General features: G+C 34.7%; 2 protein-coding genes across 2 annotated transcripts in view; one reads left to right on the top strand and one right to left on the bottom strand.

The window, feature by feature from the left end:
- Nucleotides 1–20088, top strand: part of LOC128999116 (flotillin-2) — a 344453-nt gene that overhangs the window by 120091 nt on the left and 204274 nt on the right. The gene's annotated exons all lie outside the window — the stretch shown is intronic.
- LOC128999113 (glucose dehydrogenase [FAD, quinone]-like) overlaps nucleotides 15841–20088 on the bottom strand; it is a 38623-nt gene continuing 34375 nt past the window's right edge. The window contains exons 8-9 of the mRNA XM_054425473.1: nucleotides 19470–19871; nucleotides 15841–18199 (exon numbers count right to left, since the gene is read on the bottom strand). Coding sequence (XP_054281448.1) covers nucleotides 17834–18199; nucleotides 19470–19871 — 768 coding nt within the window. The 3' untranslated portion in view covers nucleotides 15841–17833. The remainder of the gene's footprint in view (nucleotides 18200–19469; nucleotides 19872–20088) is intronic.

Raw genomic sequence — 20088 nt, 5'->3', positions numbered from 1 at the left:
GTTTGGTTTAACGTAGTAGGCTTTCTATATATGCTAAAATCTAATCTGTTATCAATCTTTTCTATTGTGATGTCCAGGAAATATATTTTACTTGATTGCCCAGTATCCATAGTAAACTTCAAATCAGGCGCTATATTGTTGAGGAATTTGTGCAAGAGGTCGAGCTGTCTTGTGTTACCCTTGAAAATAAAAATAGTGTCATCAACATAACAGTGATATTCTATTATCTAGTTTTTCTGTTTGTTTAGGTCTGAGAATATACACTTATTTTCAATATGGTTCAGATATACGTTGGCGAGTAAACTTGATAAAGGAGAGCCCATTGCTAGGCCATTTGGTTGATTGTAATATTTATTAATGATTTTGAAATAATATTGTTTAAGTACTGCTTTTAACAAAGTTAGTAATTCAGTTATCTTTGTTCAGGTGGTCTTTGACTATGTCTAGAGTTTGGTCGACAGGGACATTATTAAAGAGATTCCGTATAGGCTATCGAATGAAACTAGTAAATCATGAGGGTTTACTTGTACATTTTTGGCTTTGTCGATAAAATCATAGGTGTTGATAAGGCTGTAACTATTATGTAGAACTATTTGTTGGCTGTTGGGGCTGACGTGTAATCGACCAGTGGTCTTATTCGGGTGCCTCCCTTATGTACTTTAGGCAACCCTCGTAACATTGGTGCGTTGGGGTTCATAACACGAAGGCGTTTTATTTCCTCCTGCTACTGTTTATAGTTTTCCTTATTGTCTTCTGATAATTGTTAGTAGGATCTTTTTTCAATTCTATTACACCATTACTCTGGATGAAATCGTTGACTTTGTTATTATAATCATCTATGCAGATTAGTACTGCTGCATTGCCCTTATCAGCTTTGCATAACAAGACGGTAATAAATTTAGCTTCTCCTCAATACTACTTAGAGCTAATGTCTAATTCTTATGTATATTAACCGAGTGTGAGGTTGATTTTGCATTATCATGTATCCTATTTAATTTATTAGTCACTATTACACGAGCGGAATTGCGGTTATCTTAATCTGGGATGGCTTTAATTGCTCATTCAGCATTAATAAAATTGTCAAACTGTGCTTTTTTGCCAGGGTAGAATCTCATGTAAGATTGCTGTTTCTGTTGTGTTTTTGTTCATTTATTAAGCTTGAACACTTTTTTTGGAGAGTGGACTTTTTAGACTTCATAATATTAGTGATATAATTTATTTATTCCCCGTTTCAGTAGCTCAAAGAGAAGAATATATTGAAAAATTCTATGTGTAAATGGTCAGAAATGGGGAAAAACTATTTTACCCCGTGAAACCTCACAGAAACCCTCGTACCCATAGTTCGATGATGCTGGTTCGCGAACCCGTTCGAACAAATTTTGGTTTACACGTTCGTCTTGAATTTCATCAAAATCGGACCATTTTTTCTCGAGTTATTGAGCTAACGAACACACATATATAATTACACTTATATATATATATTAATATATATCAATTTGAACGTATGGAGTTTTTTGCCTTTTGGGATCTGAAAAGGAAAAAGTAAATCGGTTCCAGGTCCAGGACTTCAATGAGCGGAATTAGCTTATATTAGTCTATAATATGCAATATTTATAAATATATAAGTATATATGTACATGTATATATAATCATATATATGAATTTGAACGTATAGTGTTTTTGGCTACTGGGGACCTAAAAGGGAAAAAGTAAATCGGTCCCAGGTCCCAGTTTTACAATGCGTACTACAGCAATAGCTTGAACTCTATATGGTAAATTCGCTAAAAGTGAAAATTGGCCGCCATTTTCCAAGATGGCGGCCGTAACACAAAATATACGAATGTTGATTTTTAATAAGTTGTTACTGGGTGCATGTACTATACATTGCAAGGTTTCCTTATTCAGGGAATTATTTCCAGATAGAGAGAGTGTTATTTTTACCTATATGACTAGGCTACTTTGGTACTCGCAGGAATGTTGGCGTTCTCATTTCCATATAGCTTATTGACACCTCGGAGTCGTCGCTACCGTGTGGGTGGCTAATTACAAACATCTCTTATATTGTTCTTCATTGATATTGGTCTTCTGGTCTTTTGTTGTATAATTCTGCTGATTTTAATCGTCACTTTCTTTATTTATGTTTTGGTCAATCGTATGAAATATTTAAATATCATCTAAATAGAATTTGCATTCGTCTAGTGTTTCAAGGTTTTTGAACGGTTTGTTGCTGTACTATATTAACTAGAGTTTTTCTTTCAACGCAATCTTTATCTGTCGATTTGTCCGCATGATTTAGTATATTTTTAATATTGCAATTGGATATAGCATTTATGTGTTAATAAACAAATGTTATGAAAGAGTTATTATTTGCTTTGAATCATTTCACATGAATTCTGCATATATGTTATCTTCAAAATAATCAACTAATGTTAGTATTAATGTTATTAGCGTTCCGTTAAAATGGTTTATTTGATTTGATATTGAATTCTTCCTTCACATTATTCGTTATTGGCGTCAATTTGCTACCTTCATCTACATTTAAGACATCAACAATAATTGTATATATTTTCATTTTTTAATTCACACAACATACTAGAATAGTGTTTATGTTTTATTACATATTTGTATTATTTTTTCAACGAAACAGTATGTGATATTTATTTTTGTACTATAATTATAAATTATCCGTATTTCAAGTAATATTGCGACGTCCTGGGCTCTTTGACAGTGTTTCGTTATAAACATCATCGTCTGAATCAACAGATTCGTTGTCGGGTATTGCTTTATGATGGCTTTTCTTGGACATTTCTGAAGAATTTGTCTTAGTTCACGAAACAAATACGTTCTACATTCTGGGTCTGTTTGATTGTTCATTCGTCATATTTTGACGTCCTTTATATTCGTCTAGTAGTTTAAAGGTTTTTGAACAGAGTTTGTTCTTGTTGCTGTAATCTATTAACTGGAGTTTTCTTTTTAACGCTATCTTTATATAGAGGCGCAGTGTCCGGTCGAAAGTAACTTGCATATTGAGACTTTATTACCTTTTTATTGTTACATAAGAATCCCTGTCTTGCCGCAGGAATTGGTAATCTTGACTTTGTATGTTTTTCTTTACTGTTTGTTAATGTGGTGCTATTCTTCAATGCAGTTGGTTGTCTCACATTTGGTACATGATTTCCAATATTCCTCTCTCCACTGATCTTCCTCGTAATTCCTTTACAACAATGTTCTATTGTATTCAGTAAATCTGGCTTGTTTCTGCTTCGGATTGATTCTTTGTCTGCAAGTTCGTGGCTGTCTCCTTTCTCAAACACAGTTCTACCCTCTGTCTGCTCCATGGATGGTGTAAGAGCGCAGTGTACCATCTGGCTTGTTTTTTCTTCGGATTGATTCTTTGTCTGCAAGTTCGTGGCTGTCTCCTTTCTCAAACACAGTTCTACCCTCCGTCTGCTCCACGGATGGTGTTAGAGCGCAGTGTACCATCTGGCTTGTTTTTGCTTCGGATTGATTCTTTGTCTGCAAGTTCGTGGCTGTCTCCTTTCTCAAACACAGTTCTACCCTCTGTCTGCTCCATGGATGGTGTATTTGTCTGCAAGTTCGTGGTTGTCTCCTTTCTCAAACACAGTTCTACCCTCTGTCTGCTCCATGGATGGTGTATTTGTCTGCAAGTTCGTGGTTGTCTCCTTTCTCAAACACAGTTCTACCCTCTGTCTGCTCCATGGATGGTGTTAGAGCGCAGTGTACCATCTGGCTTGTTTTTGCTTCGGATTGATTCTTTGTCTGCAAGTTCGTGGCTGTCTCCTTTCTCAAACACAGTTCTACCCTCTGTCTGCTCCATGGATGGTGTAAGAGCGCAGTGTACCATCTGGCTTGTTTTTGCTTCGGATTGATTCTTTGTCTGCAAGTTCGTGGCTGTCTCCTTTCTCAAACACAGTTCTACCCTCCGTCTGCTCCATGGATGGTGTAAGAGCGCAGTGTACCATCTGGCTTGTTTTTGCTTCGGATTGATTCTTTGTCTGCAAGTTCGTGGTTGTCTCCTTTCTCAAACACAGTTCTACCCTCTGTCTGCTCCATGGATGGTGTAAGAGCGCAGTGTACCATCTGGCTTGTTTTTGCTTCGGATTGATTCTTTGTCTGCAAGTTCGTGGCTGTCTCCTTTCTCAAACACAGTTCTACCCTCCGTCTGCTCCATGGATGGTGTAAGAGCGCAGTGTACCATCTGGCTTGTTTTTGCTTCGGATTGATTCTTTGTCTGCAAGTTCGTGGTTGTCTCCTTTCTCAAACACAGTTCTACCCTCTGTCTGCTCCATGGATGGTGTTAGAGCGCAGTGTACCATCTGGCTTGTTTTTGCTTCGGATTGATTCTTTGTCTGCAAGTTCGTGGCTGTCTCCTTTCTCAAACACAGTTCTACCCTCTGTCTGCTCCATGGATGGTGTAAGAGCGCAGTGTACCATCTGGCTTGTTTTTGCTTCGGATTGATTCTTTGTCTGCAAGTTCGTGGCTGTCTCCTTTCTCAAACACAGTTCTACCCTCCGTCTGCTCCATGGATGGTGTAAGAGCGCAGTGTACCATCTGGCTTGTTTTTGCTTCGGATTGATTCTTTGTCTGCAAGTTCTTGGCTGTCTCCTTTCTCAAACACAGTTCTACCCTCCGTCTGCTCCACGGATGGTGTAAGAGCGCAGTGTACCATCATCGTATGGCAAGGAGGACTAGCTGCTCCTGCAAGTTGTTTAGATCCGTCGATGGATTGACATGAAAGATAGTCATTGAATTCTTTCTTCGCATTATTCTTTACTGGCTTCAATTTGCTACCTTCATCTACATTAAAGACATGAACTGCTTTATATATACTGTATTAATAATATAATATTCAATTCACACAGCATACTCGTATAGTGGGTACGTTCTATTACATATTTGTAGTATTTATTCAACAAAGCAGTATTGTTATATCTATTTATGCAACTATTATTATTAAAATATTTATCTTATACATTACCATACTGTACCAATTAAAAAAAAAAAAAAATGCCATTTATCGTACGTGTACTGAGTAAATAAATAAAAAACTATCTTACAGTTTCTTTATCTTTTGGGAAATTGAATCTGACATTTTTGGTTTCATCCTTTTGTGTTGAATTAGTGAGGTCTTCTTTATCCAACTCTCGTACCTTGGCACTGTCCTGATGGTTAATGGTTCGTTCAATGGTCCTGTCTCCAGTCTCTCCAAAGGGTAATATGCTGGGTAATATGTTACTGGGTGTTAGTACTACAACATATATGCATATATGCTGCTGCATAGCTGTTGTTGTAAACCAAGCTCTGTTTGGTTTGTAATTGCTGTCATTTAACACTCTCCCTTTCTCTTGGAGATATATTTAACCCTCTGTTCATGAGATTCTTGACTTTCTTTACTAGTTCCTCTATGTACTTCTTATCTCTACTGTATCAAGTCTTATAGCGTAGATGAAATGGTAGACTTTGTTGAGGATCATTTGGTCTTGTACTTCGAAGGGAGAGAGTTGGTGCTCATAATTTACAATCTCCATCGATGAGCGTTTTGGGGATGTTGGGTATATTGGTCTTCTGGTCTTTTGTTTTATTATTCTGCTGATTTGAGTCGCCATTTTCTTTATTTATGTTTATACAGGGTGACACAAAGGAACCGGACGTTTTTTAAATAAGTAGTACACAGTAGTTAAAAGGAATAAACTGGTTTTAATACTGTACATAGTGAGGTAAACATTTGCCATTTGTTACAAAACCGTCATTTTTTGAAATTGACGTCATGCATACGGCTGCCATGTACTTATCTACAAATGTGTATTCTGGTCTGAAAATCTTCTGAAACTCGGGTAAGGAGGTTGAATGCCATTGATATCCTCTGTGATTGCAAACTTCCAATCCTCTAGAGTGCGTGGTTTGTGAGCATGGACACGCTCCTTAAGAAACCCCTAAAGGATTTAATCACTAGTGGACAAGCCAGATGATCTTGGCGGCCACGGCATGTCACCAAAGCGAGAAATCACCTTGTTAGGAAACATTCATTCAATACTGCTCTCACTCTGGCGATGTTTTCGGGTGTTCTCGAAGTTCTAACAAGGCCTGGTGGTTGCTTTCTTGTTATATTCCCAGTTGTTCGGAACCCTGAAACCCATCTTAATAGTGTATTTCGGCTTGGAACCGTTCCATGGCGTTCAATATTAGAATGTTGTAAATTCCCGCTGGATTTGACGACGGATTCAACATTTCGGACTAAAGTATTGTATGCGAAAACGCGATGGTCTAGGGTCCACTGAGCCATTTCAACAAAAATGGCAAGCCTCACTGAAGGTAATGACATAACTTCAATCTTCCTACCACGTGCAACAACAATAAAACAGCTGTTTAAAAAACGTCCGGTTCCTTTGTGTCACCCTATTTATTCATATTTTACTTCACGAAACATACTTGTATAGTTTTTATGTTCTATAACATCTTTGTATTATTTATTCTACAACGCAGTATCGTTAAATTGATTTATGTACCTGATCTAAATAGTATTTATTTTAAACATTACTATATTGTACCAATTTCATTAAACTATTGTTAAAATGGCGTTTGGCCCAATCGTATTAAATCTGACAATTTCTCGATCCTTTGGGAAGTTGAATCTAACATTTTTGGTTTTACCTTTTGTGTTAAAGATGATTCTAAATTGGATTTCTGTTTTGAACCTCTAAAACACAATCAACATTTTGTTTTGTACTCATGTTTATTTTTGAGAGGTTTCTCATTGTCAACTTCAAACACTGATTGCTTCACTTGGATTCCAACTTTTTTTACCGAGTTGCCAGCAAATGTTTGGCCCTACAATTGTTAGTATTACTGACAGGTCGACTGGTTCAATGCGCTGTGTTTTACGTTGTGAATCAGATTTATTTGAGGTCGATACTGTCATGTGTATCAACATTGTGTTCTGCTTTGGAAGGACAGCGAAGGATTTTTTAAGTTGCTAAATGATCATCTTTATTGATTTATTAGTTTTTTCCCAAGAAACACAATATCTGGTGAAACTAGATAATGAAGTGATATCTCTTCGACTCTTCGTTGTGGTTTTTGTTTTGCTGGTGGGAGTATGTCTTGGATCTGTTATGCAGTAAAGGATGATTATAAGATACGCACATTGTTGATAAATATAGTAAATAATATATCATACTACAAATATGTCAATATATATAATACAAATACAAAAAACAACCTTTAGTCAAATACTTGGTTGATTCAGTGAACTCAGACAGAACATAGCCTTCCTTCGAATGACTCTGTTGTGTCTACAAACATTCCTGTCTATCATAGAACAATTGCGTTGTTTCCATAAACCTTTTAAAGTATTGAGGATCCTGTACGATAGCTCTCATTCGTTTAGGTTCATTTGGTTTTGATACAAAAACTCAAACAAAGCATTTATATTGTCTCCCCCATGTCTGGCTAGTGAATTGTGATAAGATCATTGTTGTCTGAAACTTCCAAGAATATTTTACCCGCTTGAATACTGGTATTTGATTCATGTTAAACTGGTCTGTTTCGTTGAGTATTTCTTGTACAAGGTTTTTTAACCTCTCTTTTCTACAAGCTTAAGTGTCAGCGTTGACTTCCGAGTATTGTGCATTAATTGATGTTTAACTTGATGAATTGTGTTATTCTGCATGTGTTACTGCATGTTTTCTACCCCTATTCTTTCTCTTCTTTGTGTCCCACAATGATCTGTATAACTAACTGCACCATTGGTAACCAATTGTAAACGTCCATCTTTAGCTAAGTTGACCTCTCATATTCTGCATGGTTTTCTACCTTCTATATCTCTATTTATTTTCTGATTCTCTAAGTTTACTATGTTGCAATGGATCTGCTGCATCAATTGTAAATGTAGTATAAACTAATTATGTAATATTACTCTGAGGTATTAATGACTGATCGTCAGGAATGAACCTTGTTCTAGCATGATTACACGTACACGTTGTTAATCTTCGTGGCACATAAAATATCAACTTTAATTCCTTCTTCAGACTAACATAGCCTGCATAAATTCTTAATATTATTAATAAATATTATCGGATAGTTATTTAGTCTCTACTACGCTAAGGCTATAAGTCTAAGTAATTAGGCTATACATTTTTAAAGAAAAGATCGAAGCTTCCAGCCCTTATTATTTTTACTTTGGGATGATTGTTTGTTTCTATTTACAATGGTGATATTTGATTTATTTTTAACTTACTGAAGTTAATTGCAATTCTTAAAAAAATAATTGTTTGTTGGAAAGAAAGAAAAAAATAAGTATAAGTTGGAATGCACATTGATGTTAAATATTATATCTATATTACATTAAATACATTAAAATCTATCCATACAAAAAAAAAAACAAAAAAAAAACTAATAGCATTTAGTCGAATACGTGGGTAATGCAGTGAACTTAGACGGACCATAGCCTTCCAACGTATGACTCTGTTGTGTCTACAAAAATTAAATCCTGTCTATCATAGAACACTAATTGCATTGTTTCTTTCAACCTTTTAAAGTATTAATTATATTTTATGATAGCTCTCATTCGTTTAGGTTCATTTGGTTTTGATACAAAAACTCAAACAGAAGCATTTATATTCTTCCCTCTATGTCTCGCAAGTGAATTGTGATGATATCATTGTCGTCTGGAACTTCAAGAGACATTTTACCCGCTTGAGTACTGGTATTTGATTTATGTTAAACTTCACTACAATTATGTCCACAACCCTACTTGGTGTTTCTATTGTTTCATCGCCAGCTTTTATATATACATGTTTTGGGTCTACTATATTGTGTTTTTCTTGTGCTTCTTATAATGCGAGGTCTTTCAACCTCTCTTTTCTACAATCTTTAGTGTGTGCCTTGATTTTCGATGAATGTCCATTTGTTGATTTACTAACAATGTTGCAATTCAGATTTTTTTCGAATTCTGTATTCTATTCTTTTCATCCCACAATGATCTGGATACACTTCTTCTACGTTTTATATTCTGCGTCTGGTTTGATTGTTCATCCATGTTACAAACTGTACCATTGGAAACATATGGCGAATTTCTTCGTTAGTTTAAAATGCCTTCTGCTATTCTGCGTGGTGTTCTATTTAATATATCTTTACTGATTCACAAAGTTGTCTATGTTGCAATGTTTCTGCTGTTTCTCTTATGATTTGAGAGTAAACTGAGTTATCCGTGAACAGTTTTCCACATACAGTTTGTCTATTGATGACGCACATTGTATTTTAAGCTGTTATATTAAAGTATCCCTTCTTTTTGCTGTGAAGGTTTTCCAGCTGTTCAATGGACTTTTCATAGTCTAACCAATGTCTGGTGTAGGCTTGAGTGATGTCCTCTCCATCCCACTCTCGTTACACATACTGTACCAATGTCTTAATGCTATTGTAATACAAAAAACTATTATAAACAATAGTACTATTATAAACTACTAATATACTTTAATACACAAAAATATATGGTTTTCCTTATATAAATACCAACCAACATGATATCAAGCTACAGTATGACTGCATGCTAAAATTATTGTTTTAAACCCTATACAAATGACGACACGATTTTTCATTATGGTGCTTACATTTACACTTTGTGTGTGAAGAATAATTGTCAACCTAAATATACATGAAAATCATCTTTGAAAGAGAATGTCAATTTGCCCTGATTTACTATCTTATAAGTTTAACTTCTCAATATGTAATGTCCAGTATATTGTATCTATAAAGACTTTAAAGCAGCACGTGTGTGTGTGATAAAATGTCTTTTTAGGGAAAAAATATTTGGTAACTTAGTATAAAATATAAATTCGTCATGACGAGAATCAAATATTCAATTCGGGCTTTCCCAACAACCGTGAGTGATGGCATTACTATTGTAATAACTTAAAGATGTATATTTGAGTGTTCGTTAACCTTTGATCGGGCAAAAGTTCTGTATTTCCTACAGATAGTGAAATATGGTAAAAAATACCCCTGCCGCAGCATACCTGCAGACTAAGTAAATGTCAATTTGAATTGATTAAATCTAAAATATCTCCAAAAAATATCACATTTATTCCCCATTTGAGAATCTTAAAGAGAAGAAGAAATTGAAAAATAGTACGTTTATATGGTCAAAAATGGAAAATAAAAACTATTTTTACCCTGTGAAATCTCCCATAAACCCTCGTTCCCATAGTTCGACCATGCTGTTTCGCGAACCCTTTTGGACCGTTTACCCCGAATTTCTTCAAAATCGGTCCGTTTTTGATCGAGTTATTGAGCTAACGGACACACATATATAAATACACCTATATATATTTATATATATAAATTACTTTGAACGTATGGTGTTTTTTGCCTTTGGGGATCTGAGAAGGAACAAGTAAATCGGTCCCAGGTCCAGGTCCTACCATACGTTCTACGGCAATTGCTTATTATCTATAAGGGAAATACGCTGAAAGTGAAAATTGGCCGCCATTTTCCAAGATGGCAGCCGGAGAAAAACATGCATGAATTTTGATTTTTAATAAGTTGTTACTGGGTGCATGTACTACATGTATGCAAAGTTACCTCTTTCACGGAATCATTTCCAGGTAGAGAGAGGTGCAATTTGACCTAATACACCTGGGCTACTTGGTACTCGCAGTAATCTGTGCGTTCAGATTTAACAAGAAGCTTAACTAAGACCCGTCTCGTCGCTGCAGTGTGTGTGGCGGCGGCAAGTTATCTATCATATTAAACTACATGGATATTGGTCTTCTGGTCTTTTGTTTTATAATTCTGCTGATTTGGGTCGTTACTTTCTTTAATTATGTTTTGGTAAAGCGTATTTCATATTAAAATGTTATTTTAATAAAATTTGACTTAGTCTAGTTGTTAAAAGGTTTTTGAACAGTGTGTTGCTCTAATTTATTAACTGGAGTTTTGCTTTTAAGGCAATCTATATCTGACACTTGGTTCACATGATTTAGTATCTTTTTAATATTACCATTGACTATATAGCATAAATGTAGTTATAAACTGATACTGATAATATAATAAATGTATATTGAATTCTATCTTCACATTATTCGTTACTTGCTTTAATTTGTTACCTTAATCTAAATTAAAGACATCAACTGTTATATATACTGTATTAATAATATAATATAATATTCAATTCACACATCATACTCGTATAGTGTTAACGTTCTATTACATATTTGTAGTATTTATTCACCAAAGCAGTATTGTTATATCTATTTATGCAACTATTATTATTAAAATATTTATCTTATACATTACCATACTGTACCAATTTCATAACACAAAAAAATGCCATTTACCGTACGTGTATTGAATAAATAAATAAAAAACTATCTTACAGTTTCTTTATCTTTTGGGAAATTGAATCTGACATTTTTGGTTTTATCCTTTTGTGTTGAAGATGATTCTAAATTGGATGTTGTAAGTTTCCATACAGCTGCTGCATAGCTGGTGTTGTAAACCAAGCTTTGTTTGGTTTGTAATTGCTTTCATTTAAGACTCTTTCTTTCTCTTGGAGATATATATATTCCAAATAATTTATCTTTTTTACAATATCATCTGGTCTTAGGTTTTGCTCTTCAGCTATAATCTTCACGATTCTTGATTCTCGGTCCTGATCTGCTGTTGTAAACCAAGCTTTGTTTGGTTTGTAATTGCTTTCATTTAAGACTCTTTCTTTCTCTTGGAGATATATATATTCCAAATAATTTATCTTTTTTACAATAGCATCTGGTCTTAGGGAACCTTATTCCCTAGCATATCTTGAGTTTCACTTGCGAGACACTTCCTTGTCTTTTAGCTACGGAACCTTACTCCGTAGCATATATATGTGTCAAATAGAGATTTGACACATCAACCCTTCTATTGCATTGGTTCCCTATGCATTCTTATTCTCCATATATAAAGTCTCCATATAAAATAAAATAATATTTTTGTGGTTTGGTTTTAATTAGCGAACGTATTCAGCACCTTTTCTCCTTAGTGAGTGCTGGTTGGCCGCGGCATCAATGCATGTCGTGTATTCTGCTGATATGAGGTTGTTCTATTATTCTGCTGATTTGAGATCAAATTCTCAAGTTCTTATGTGAGGGAGGATCCGAAGGTGAGATTCTGGGTGGTTGAGTTTTAAGTCTTGGATCAACTCTCCGATACTAATCGTATGGCTCCTGTATGCCAGAGGTGAATTCAATAGTCATCTGAATATGGTTGGATGTACCAACAGATAGAAGCTATTGATGGTCAGCAACTAAGGAGAATCTAGTCGTCATACTCATGTGGAAGACTGATATTGGTGAACTGGTGGAGGGTTCTGATGCGTTCTGATAATAAAATAAATACGGATATAGTTGAAATGTGGGAGTTTTTCATGCATTATGTGATACTCTATACTTTATACGTAAGAAAGATAAAAATATTATAGAAATATAGAAATATTTTCAAATCATAAAATAATACTATGGCTTAATGCGAGTAAAAAATGACAAATTATATAAAAAAGAATATTTATGTGAAAAATATATTAAATCTAAGTTAAATTGCATTTTCTCTGTTCTATAGTGTATTCACATTCTCTATTAAATGCATTTGTTTACTTTCAAAACCTATATTTAAGACAAACTGCAATGGTTGAAAGCTAGTCCACCTTGATTTTTGATGAATGTGCATTTGTTGATGTTTAACTAAGAATTCTGCAATTCTGTTTTCGGCTTCTTTACTTTCTCTACTTTGCGTCGCACAATGATCTGTATTTATATATGTAACGTTTTACATTCTGGGTCTGGTTTGATCGTTCATCTGTGTTTTCACTAACTACACCATTGGTAACACATGGTAAATTTCTTTGTTAGCCGAGATGACTTCTGATATTCTGCATGGTTATCTACTATATATTCTTCTCTATTTTCTCTTTTTTTCTAAGGATTCATTAAATCTCTACTAATGTTGCTATGTTTCTGCTGCTTCTCTGGTAAATGGAGAATAAACTGAGGAATCGTAATAAACATCATCGTCGTAATCAACAGATTCGTTGTCGTATAATGCTTTATGATGGCTTTTCTTGGATATTTCTGTTAATTTAGCTTATTTCACGAAACAAATACGTTTTACATTCTGGGTCTGGTTGATTGTTCATCTGTGTTGTCACTAACTACACCATTGGTAACATATATGGGAGATGACTTATGATATTCAGCATGTTTTTTATGTCTATTTTTCTTTATTTTGATAATGATTCACTAAGTTTACTATGTTGCAATGTTACTGCTGCTTCTCTTATGACTTGAGGAATCTGTGTACGTTTTCCACATACAGTTTGTCTATTGATTGTACACATTGTATTTAAAACTCATCATATTTCTTCTAACTTCTTTTGTCTCTCCATTTGTCTCATCAACCCTTCTAATGCCTTGGTTCCATAAGCATGGTTTTTTTTTACCTCTATTCCTATCTATTTTTCTAATGATTGACTAAGTTTACTGTGTTGCAATGTTTCTGATGCTTTTAACTGAATTATATTGTTTGCGTGAAGATATCTGAGAGTCTTGCAAGACAACTTTTTATCTTTTTGCTAAGGAACTTTACTCCATATTATGATATGTCTTGAGTTTCACTCTTGATATTCTGATATTCTGCATGGTTTTCTACTAGATATTTTTCTCTATTTTTCTAATTATTCACTGAGTTTACTATATTGCACTGTTTCTGCTGCTTCTCTTGTGAATGGAGAATAAACTGAGTAATCTGTTTACGATTATTTAAACAGTTTGTTTATTGATGATGCACACTGTATTTAAAGTTATTATTAGCTGAATTCATGTGTTTTTGCTGTGAAGGTTTTCCAGCTGTTCTATGAACTTTCCATAGTCAAACTCTGTCTTTTAATTTTCCTCCCTATTTGAAAAGGAAACTTATGCCTCGAACATCAGTTAGGAAACGCTGTACTAGCTAGGACGGGGGTTCTCATATTTTGGACCCTAAGCATTAAAGCCAAATTAAAGCTAGTTTAGTTTCACCTACTGTTTGTAATTATTGTGTACTTGTAAACTGTTTGTGACTTGAGTTGTCTTGAAAACCAGTGTATCTGAAGACCGCTTTAAATAAAGGCATTTTATTATTATTATAATTGTAATACAAAATACCATTATTAACAATAGTACCATTATATCTTTATGCTTTTATACCATTATAAACAAAAATATATGGTTTTCCTTTTACATTATTCTTAATAATCTTACCACCATCCATTCAGCCTTCATAGATTATAAATACTAACCAACATGATATTAAGTTACATGAATGACTGTATGCTAAAACTATTGTTTTAAAAGTTATAAAAATGTCGATACGATTTGTCATAATGGTGCTTAGAGTAAAAAAAGCTTTAAGTTTTAACTACTCAATGAGCCATATCTAGTAGTTATATTGAAGAGGGTGAGTTTACACCTTCAGTACTTGCTGGTCAACAATCTATTGTTTAAACATCAGTTTACTATTGCATGATGTTCAGCCTTAGCTTAGCATTTTATATTAGTAATTAACAATACTTATTCGTTTGGTTAGATGTGAAACATTAAGGACTTTCCAAGACAAGGTTTAGAAATATCACACTATATGGTACATCTATTTTATTAATAAAACACTCGCAATTTACAATGCTTATATAACATATATACACATTTTGTTAGTTAAATGTAAACTCTAATTAAATTGGCCTTTCATGTCTGAATTTAATATGAGTAGTTCAAGTTATCTCTTTTCCTTTGGTTGAGTGTTTTCGAAATTATAAACATTAACACACACATATGATCGAATTATAGAGCCAAATATTACAGTAGTTACTACGATCCCCGTAAATATGTATTCAGTACATCGTTTGTACTTGCGCCACAAGGAACTATAATTTAATTATTAAATTTGATGATTTGTACGTAGAGTTATACCACATAACTATATACAGTTTTATAAACAGCTATTATGAATATTAGTGACCCTTAATCAATTAGTGTTTTTGAATTGTTGAAACGTGTATTAGCGAATTTCCCTATAGGGAAGTAGCTATTACCGTAGGTCTCATGGTAAGACTTAGGCCCGGGACCGATTTACTTTTTCATTTTAATGTCCCCAGAGGCCAAAAACACCATTCGTTCAAATGTTTATATATATATATATATATACAGGGTGAACATAAAAGAAGTGAACAACTTTGAACATCAATTTATCGAAAACTAGGGGTCCGACATCGCTGAGGTTGGTACCAGAGGGTCGGAAAACACATTAAGTTTTTTCTCAAACAGCTTATTTCTGTCAACAATACAAACATGTGACAAAAGATGTTATTTATTGATTTGTTTAAAAATGGTCAATACGCTCTCAGAAAAGTCTTTTTGTGTGTTAGAATTAGAGAGAACTCAGTCTGCCACCCGTGTCCACTTGTGACTTTTTTTGTGGGGAATGTGAAAGACAAAGTTTTTGTTCCTTCTTTTGCCATTGAACCTTATGGAGCTCCGAAATCGCATTACTACTGCAGTTCAAAGTGTCAATGATACCATTCTTGAAAAAAGTTTGGGCAGAGTTTAGTTTTAGAATAGATGTGTGTAAAATAAGCCGAGGATCCCATATTGAGCACTTGTAATATATGGGAAAAACTTTAGAATCTTAGCTTTCTAATGGTGTATTTCACTTTCTCCTAGGTAGTATAACTTTCCTGTAATCTTTTATTAAAGTTGTTCACTTCTTTTGTGTTCACCCTGTATATATATATAGATTTATATATATATGTGTCCGTGAACACGATAACTTGAGTAATTTTTATCCGATTTTGATGAATTTTGGTTTGAAGGTGTAAGGCGGGATAAACTTGAATGAGTTCGCGATCCAGCATGATCGGACTATGGGAACAGGGTTTTATGGGGTAAAAATTGGTTTTTCTCACTTCTTACCCTCAAAACACAAAATTTCCCAATTTTTCTCTAAACCTTCTTAAAGAGCTTAAAAAAACAAACAATTCAGTATATCAAAGTGTTTTTGTACGGTTATTGGTTACGGAGAAAACTAAAAAAATGGTAAATTTAAAATTCCCATGTTATTCTTATGGAGAATATTGTAAAATGTTGTAGTTTGCTTGTTTATGGATATATTTTGATCAAACTTGGCAAATTTATTCATTTTATAGTAAGCTATAAATATTTTACTAAAACACACTACTTTATTAGTTTCCTTGTAGCAGCAAACCTAGGTACTCGTTAAACCTTGTATTGTTAAATCTATGTTATTTAAATAGATCAATTGAAAATCAATTCGGCCAAATGGAAATTCGCTTAGACGACAGGTTTGCTGCGGCGGGGGTATTTAATTTTGTACTACAATAGTTGGAAATAAAAACCCGCAATTTTTTAGCCTAAAACAACATTTATTACAATATTATCTTATTTAAGATGCTATCAATCTCCTTATCCAGAACTACTAAGGTAATTTCGCCACTTTTCACATAAAGTATTGACTAGATATACATCAACACTAGTTATTTTGTTTTATCATTGAATACAGTACATATAGTTACATAGAATGTACAAATTACTTATCTAATAAATTTAGTCCATTCGTTTAATTTAGATTCTCAATTCTGTTCAGAATATATTATAAGTTATTGACCCTGAGAAAAATGAATAGAACGTTTAAAAATGATCACCAAGTAATAGTAATGCAATTATCTAAAACTGAATTTTACTCACTATGGAAAATACCGACAACTTAGTCCACGTAACAAATTACATTCCCGTGTATTATGGTTATCCATTCGTTATTTAGAACCAGTTCGTTCAAGTAGTCTTTTAATTTGATATTTAATCTGTTATGTTTTATGAGTCATACATTCCTGTAGGAACCAAGAGTCGTGTTGTTTATGGATCAATATGTGGCCAACACTCAAACTTGGCTGGTAATGTATAATATTCGTGAAAATCCATACACCTTGTTGGTATATTATGTTATCAGCACCATGGAGCGATTGAACATTTCTAATTTAATCTCATGTATGAATCACCATTCTTTTAACATGTTTGGTGCTATGGCACGTTCAAAACATATTTGTGCGTATGGTCCGCTCAGTGTAGTTTGGCATATTATTCCTTATGTTTTCCACTAAATGTCCAGTATCACATGTAGTGATATATTCACCAATTCATCGAACTTAACCGTTATATGGCAAAAACCGTTACGAAAAATATATTGGCATAAGTGGACGTGTTTCCAGGTTCTGAGTCTCGTTTTGATTAAGTTCAACTGAGAATTAATGAATGTGTATAGTTTACAGACATTTGGCTTTATGTGAAATAATTAACCTTTTTTGGCAATGGGGGTTACAATAGCTAGGTTTATGGCAGTTTTCTCAATGATTTATCATTATTAATAAACATCATTATATGTAGTCAACAATTTCTGAATTGTCATATTAGAACCTTCTGCCACAATTTCATATTTAATACGATCCTATAGGACATTTTTAGACAACATTATCTATGCTGTCCAGATGATCTAATATTTAAAACTATCCTAATAAGGATGGCTAAATACTCTTGTTTCCTTGTTCCTTGGTTGAGGTTATTGGCAGTGGCTAAACATTTCTGCCATCGAATCGTAACGAGATGAGACAGTGTTTTTCCTATCTCATCAAACTCTACCCATAAACATTGCTCCGGTTTAGTTTTCAGACAACATTGGACAACCATCTCAAGATTTGTCCATTCTCAAGGTTTTTAATGAGAAGCCAATGAGTTTTTGTCAACCTCCCCTGTAGTCCCAGCGCCGACCGCTGAGCCAGTCTTCCTTGATCATGTCAGCTCCCTTCTCCCCGATCATGATGGTCGGAGCGTTGGTGTTGCCGCTGACGATCTCCGGCATGATGGAGGCATCGATCACACGGAGGTTGGTGATGCCGTGGACGCGGAGTCTCGGGTCGACGACGGCCTCAGGGTCCCCGGTGGGTCCCATCTTGCAGGTGCCTACCGGATGGTAGATAGTCATGGTCAGGTGGCGGATTGCGCACTCCCAGTAGGCGTCGGTGCCGAAGAGAAACTTCTTGCAGCCAGGGAGAGGAATTCGATGAAGACGAGAGTTGAATTGCCGGAACGCTGATCCCTTGCTTACCTGTTGAAGGCATTACAGAATTAGATCGAGGATTTTTGCTATGTTCAGTCGATCATATTGACATCTTGAAATTCGAGCAATATTAAAAAAGTGTTATCTTTATATACCCACACAAAAACAAAACAATTGTTTAAATTTGTGTTCAGCTTATGGATAACTTTTTGGAATACCATAAGCCCATCTCTTTGAAATGGCAATACAGGGCGATTCAAAAAGGACTTTACAACTTTGAAAATTCATATAAATCTTATTAAACAAGGTACAGAGCTGATTTTGGTGTTGTTTTAAAGGAAAACACTTCAAGTTTTTTTACCCTTAACTAAAGATGTTCTATGTGACTTCCGTTGGATTTGGGGAAAATAATTATTTAGGTATGAAAAAATAGTGAAAACCCGTAAAAATTTGAGAGAAATTTACAAAATTTTGAAAGTAGGGCGTTTTTTGACGGTGAAGGAGTGCGATTTTCGAAAAATGCATATTACGTGTCTTGTAGGAAATTTAATTCCGAACCTACGTTTTTTCCTGAAATCTTTTCTAGCTCTTACCGTTTTCGAGCTATAGCCGTTTGAAAAAAACGTGTTTTGTCGTTTTCAGAGGTCCGCCATTTTGGATTTTTGGGGGGTTAAAATTTGAAAATGCGACTTTTTGGAATTTTATGGGTAGTTTGGGACCAAGAACTACAAGTGTGGACTTCACTAATTTCAATAATTTCAACTCCCTAGCACATCTAGAAGTGGGTGTATCGCACTCCTTCACCGTCAAAAAACGCCCTAATTTCAAAATTTTGTAAATTTCTCTCAAATTTTTACGGGTTTTCACTATTTTTTCATACCTAAGTAATATTTTTCCCCAAATCCAACGGAAGTCACATAGAATATCTTTAGTTTAAGGTCAAAAAACTTGAAGTGTTTTCCTTTAAAACAACACCAAAACCAGCTCTGTGCCTTGTTTAATAAGGTTTATATGAATTTTCAAAGCTGTAAAGTCCTTTTTGAATCACCCTGTATAGTTGCTCTTTTAATAAAGTTAAAGTATTTTAAACGACCATGTAGGCTACATTAGAAACTCCAATCAACTGTCGCTTCTTGAAATCATGCTTGGAATGATTATGCTATATTTCGTTGACAAAATAAAGTAGAGTATTAATTAATTGAATGACGGAACCAGTAAAAATGTGTTAATTGGCTATAATAGCCCCTTAGTAAATTTACTTCTAAACTTCCTAATCACTATTGTTAATCGCCCAATCTATAAGATTCCCACTTCTTACCCTCAGTGCTATTTTCACCCCCTCCACCAAAGTGGCGATATCCGCAGGGTCGTCGAAGTAGTTGGCGTCGATGAGAGGGTAGTGGAAGGGGTTCCGGGACCGTAGTCTCACCCACCCTCTGGACCTTGGCCTCAGTAGCAGAGGTAGGATGGTCCAGGTGTCCGTCGTAGCCAGAGGACGGTAGACCACGTTGAAGATCTTGTCTGTAATGCCCAGAATGTCCTTGACTCTCGCACCGGCGTCAGAGTTGATGGAGGCAGGAGCCATGTGGAACTGAATGTCCGGGTAGAGACCTGAGCGGTTGGCGTACCTAGTGTTGACGAAGGCGAGGCCCTCTACACCTCCCAGAGTTGTCATGGGACCTCTCTCTCTGATCACGTACTCCATCGTCACCGGTACCGCCTGTGACACGACATGGAACATCACTTAAATCATCAAAATATCTAAAAGAGTATTCTAGAAAACAAATAAAGAAATATATGTGGCATTATGTATAATTTTTTAATACTTAAATCCCAAATCTATTTTGCATGGGGTGTTTAAGAAGAGACTAATATTGTTAGTAAACTATTCTTCCATTGTAATTCACGATATATTTAGCAGTCAGGGAACCTTAAGA

The sequence above is a fragment of the Macrosteles quadrilineatus genome, unplaced genomic scaffold (genome assembly GCF_028750875.1).
Source record: "Macrosteles quadrilineatus isolate MER2022 unplaced genomic scaffold, UCM_ALF_1.0 Scaffold_7__1_contigs__length_78375512, whole genome shotgun sequence".
Lineage (NCBI taxonomy): Eukaryota > Metazoa > Arthropoda > Insecta > Hemiptera > Cicadellidae > Macrosteles > Macrosteles quadrilineatus.
This window is presented reverse-complemented; position numbering and strand designations above follow the sequence as displayed.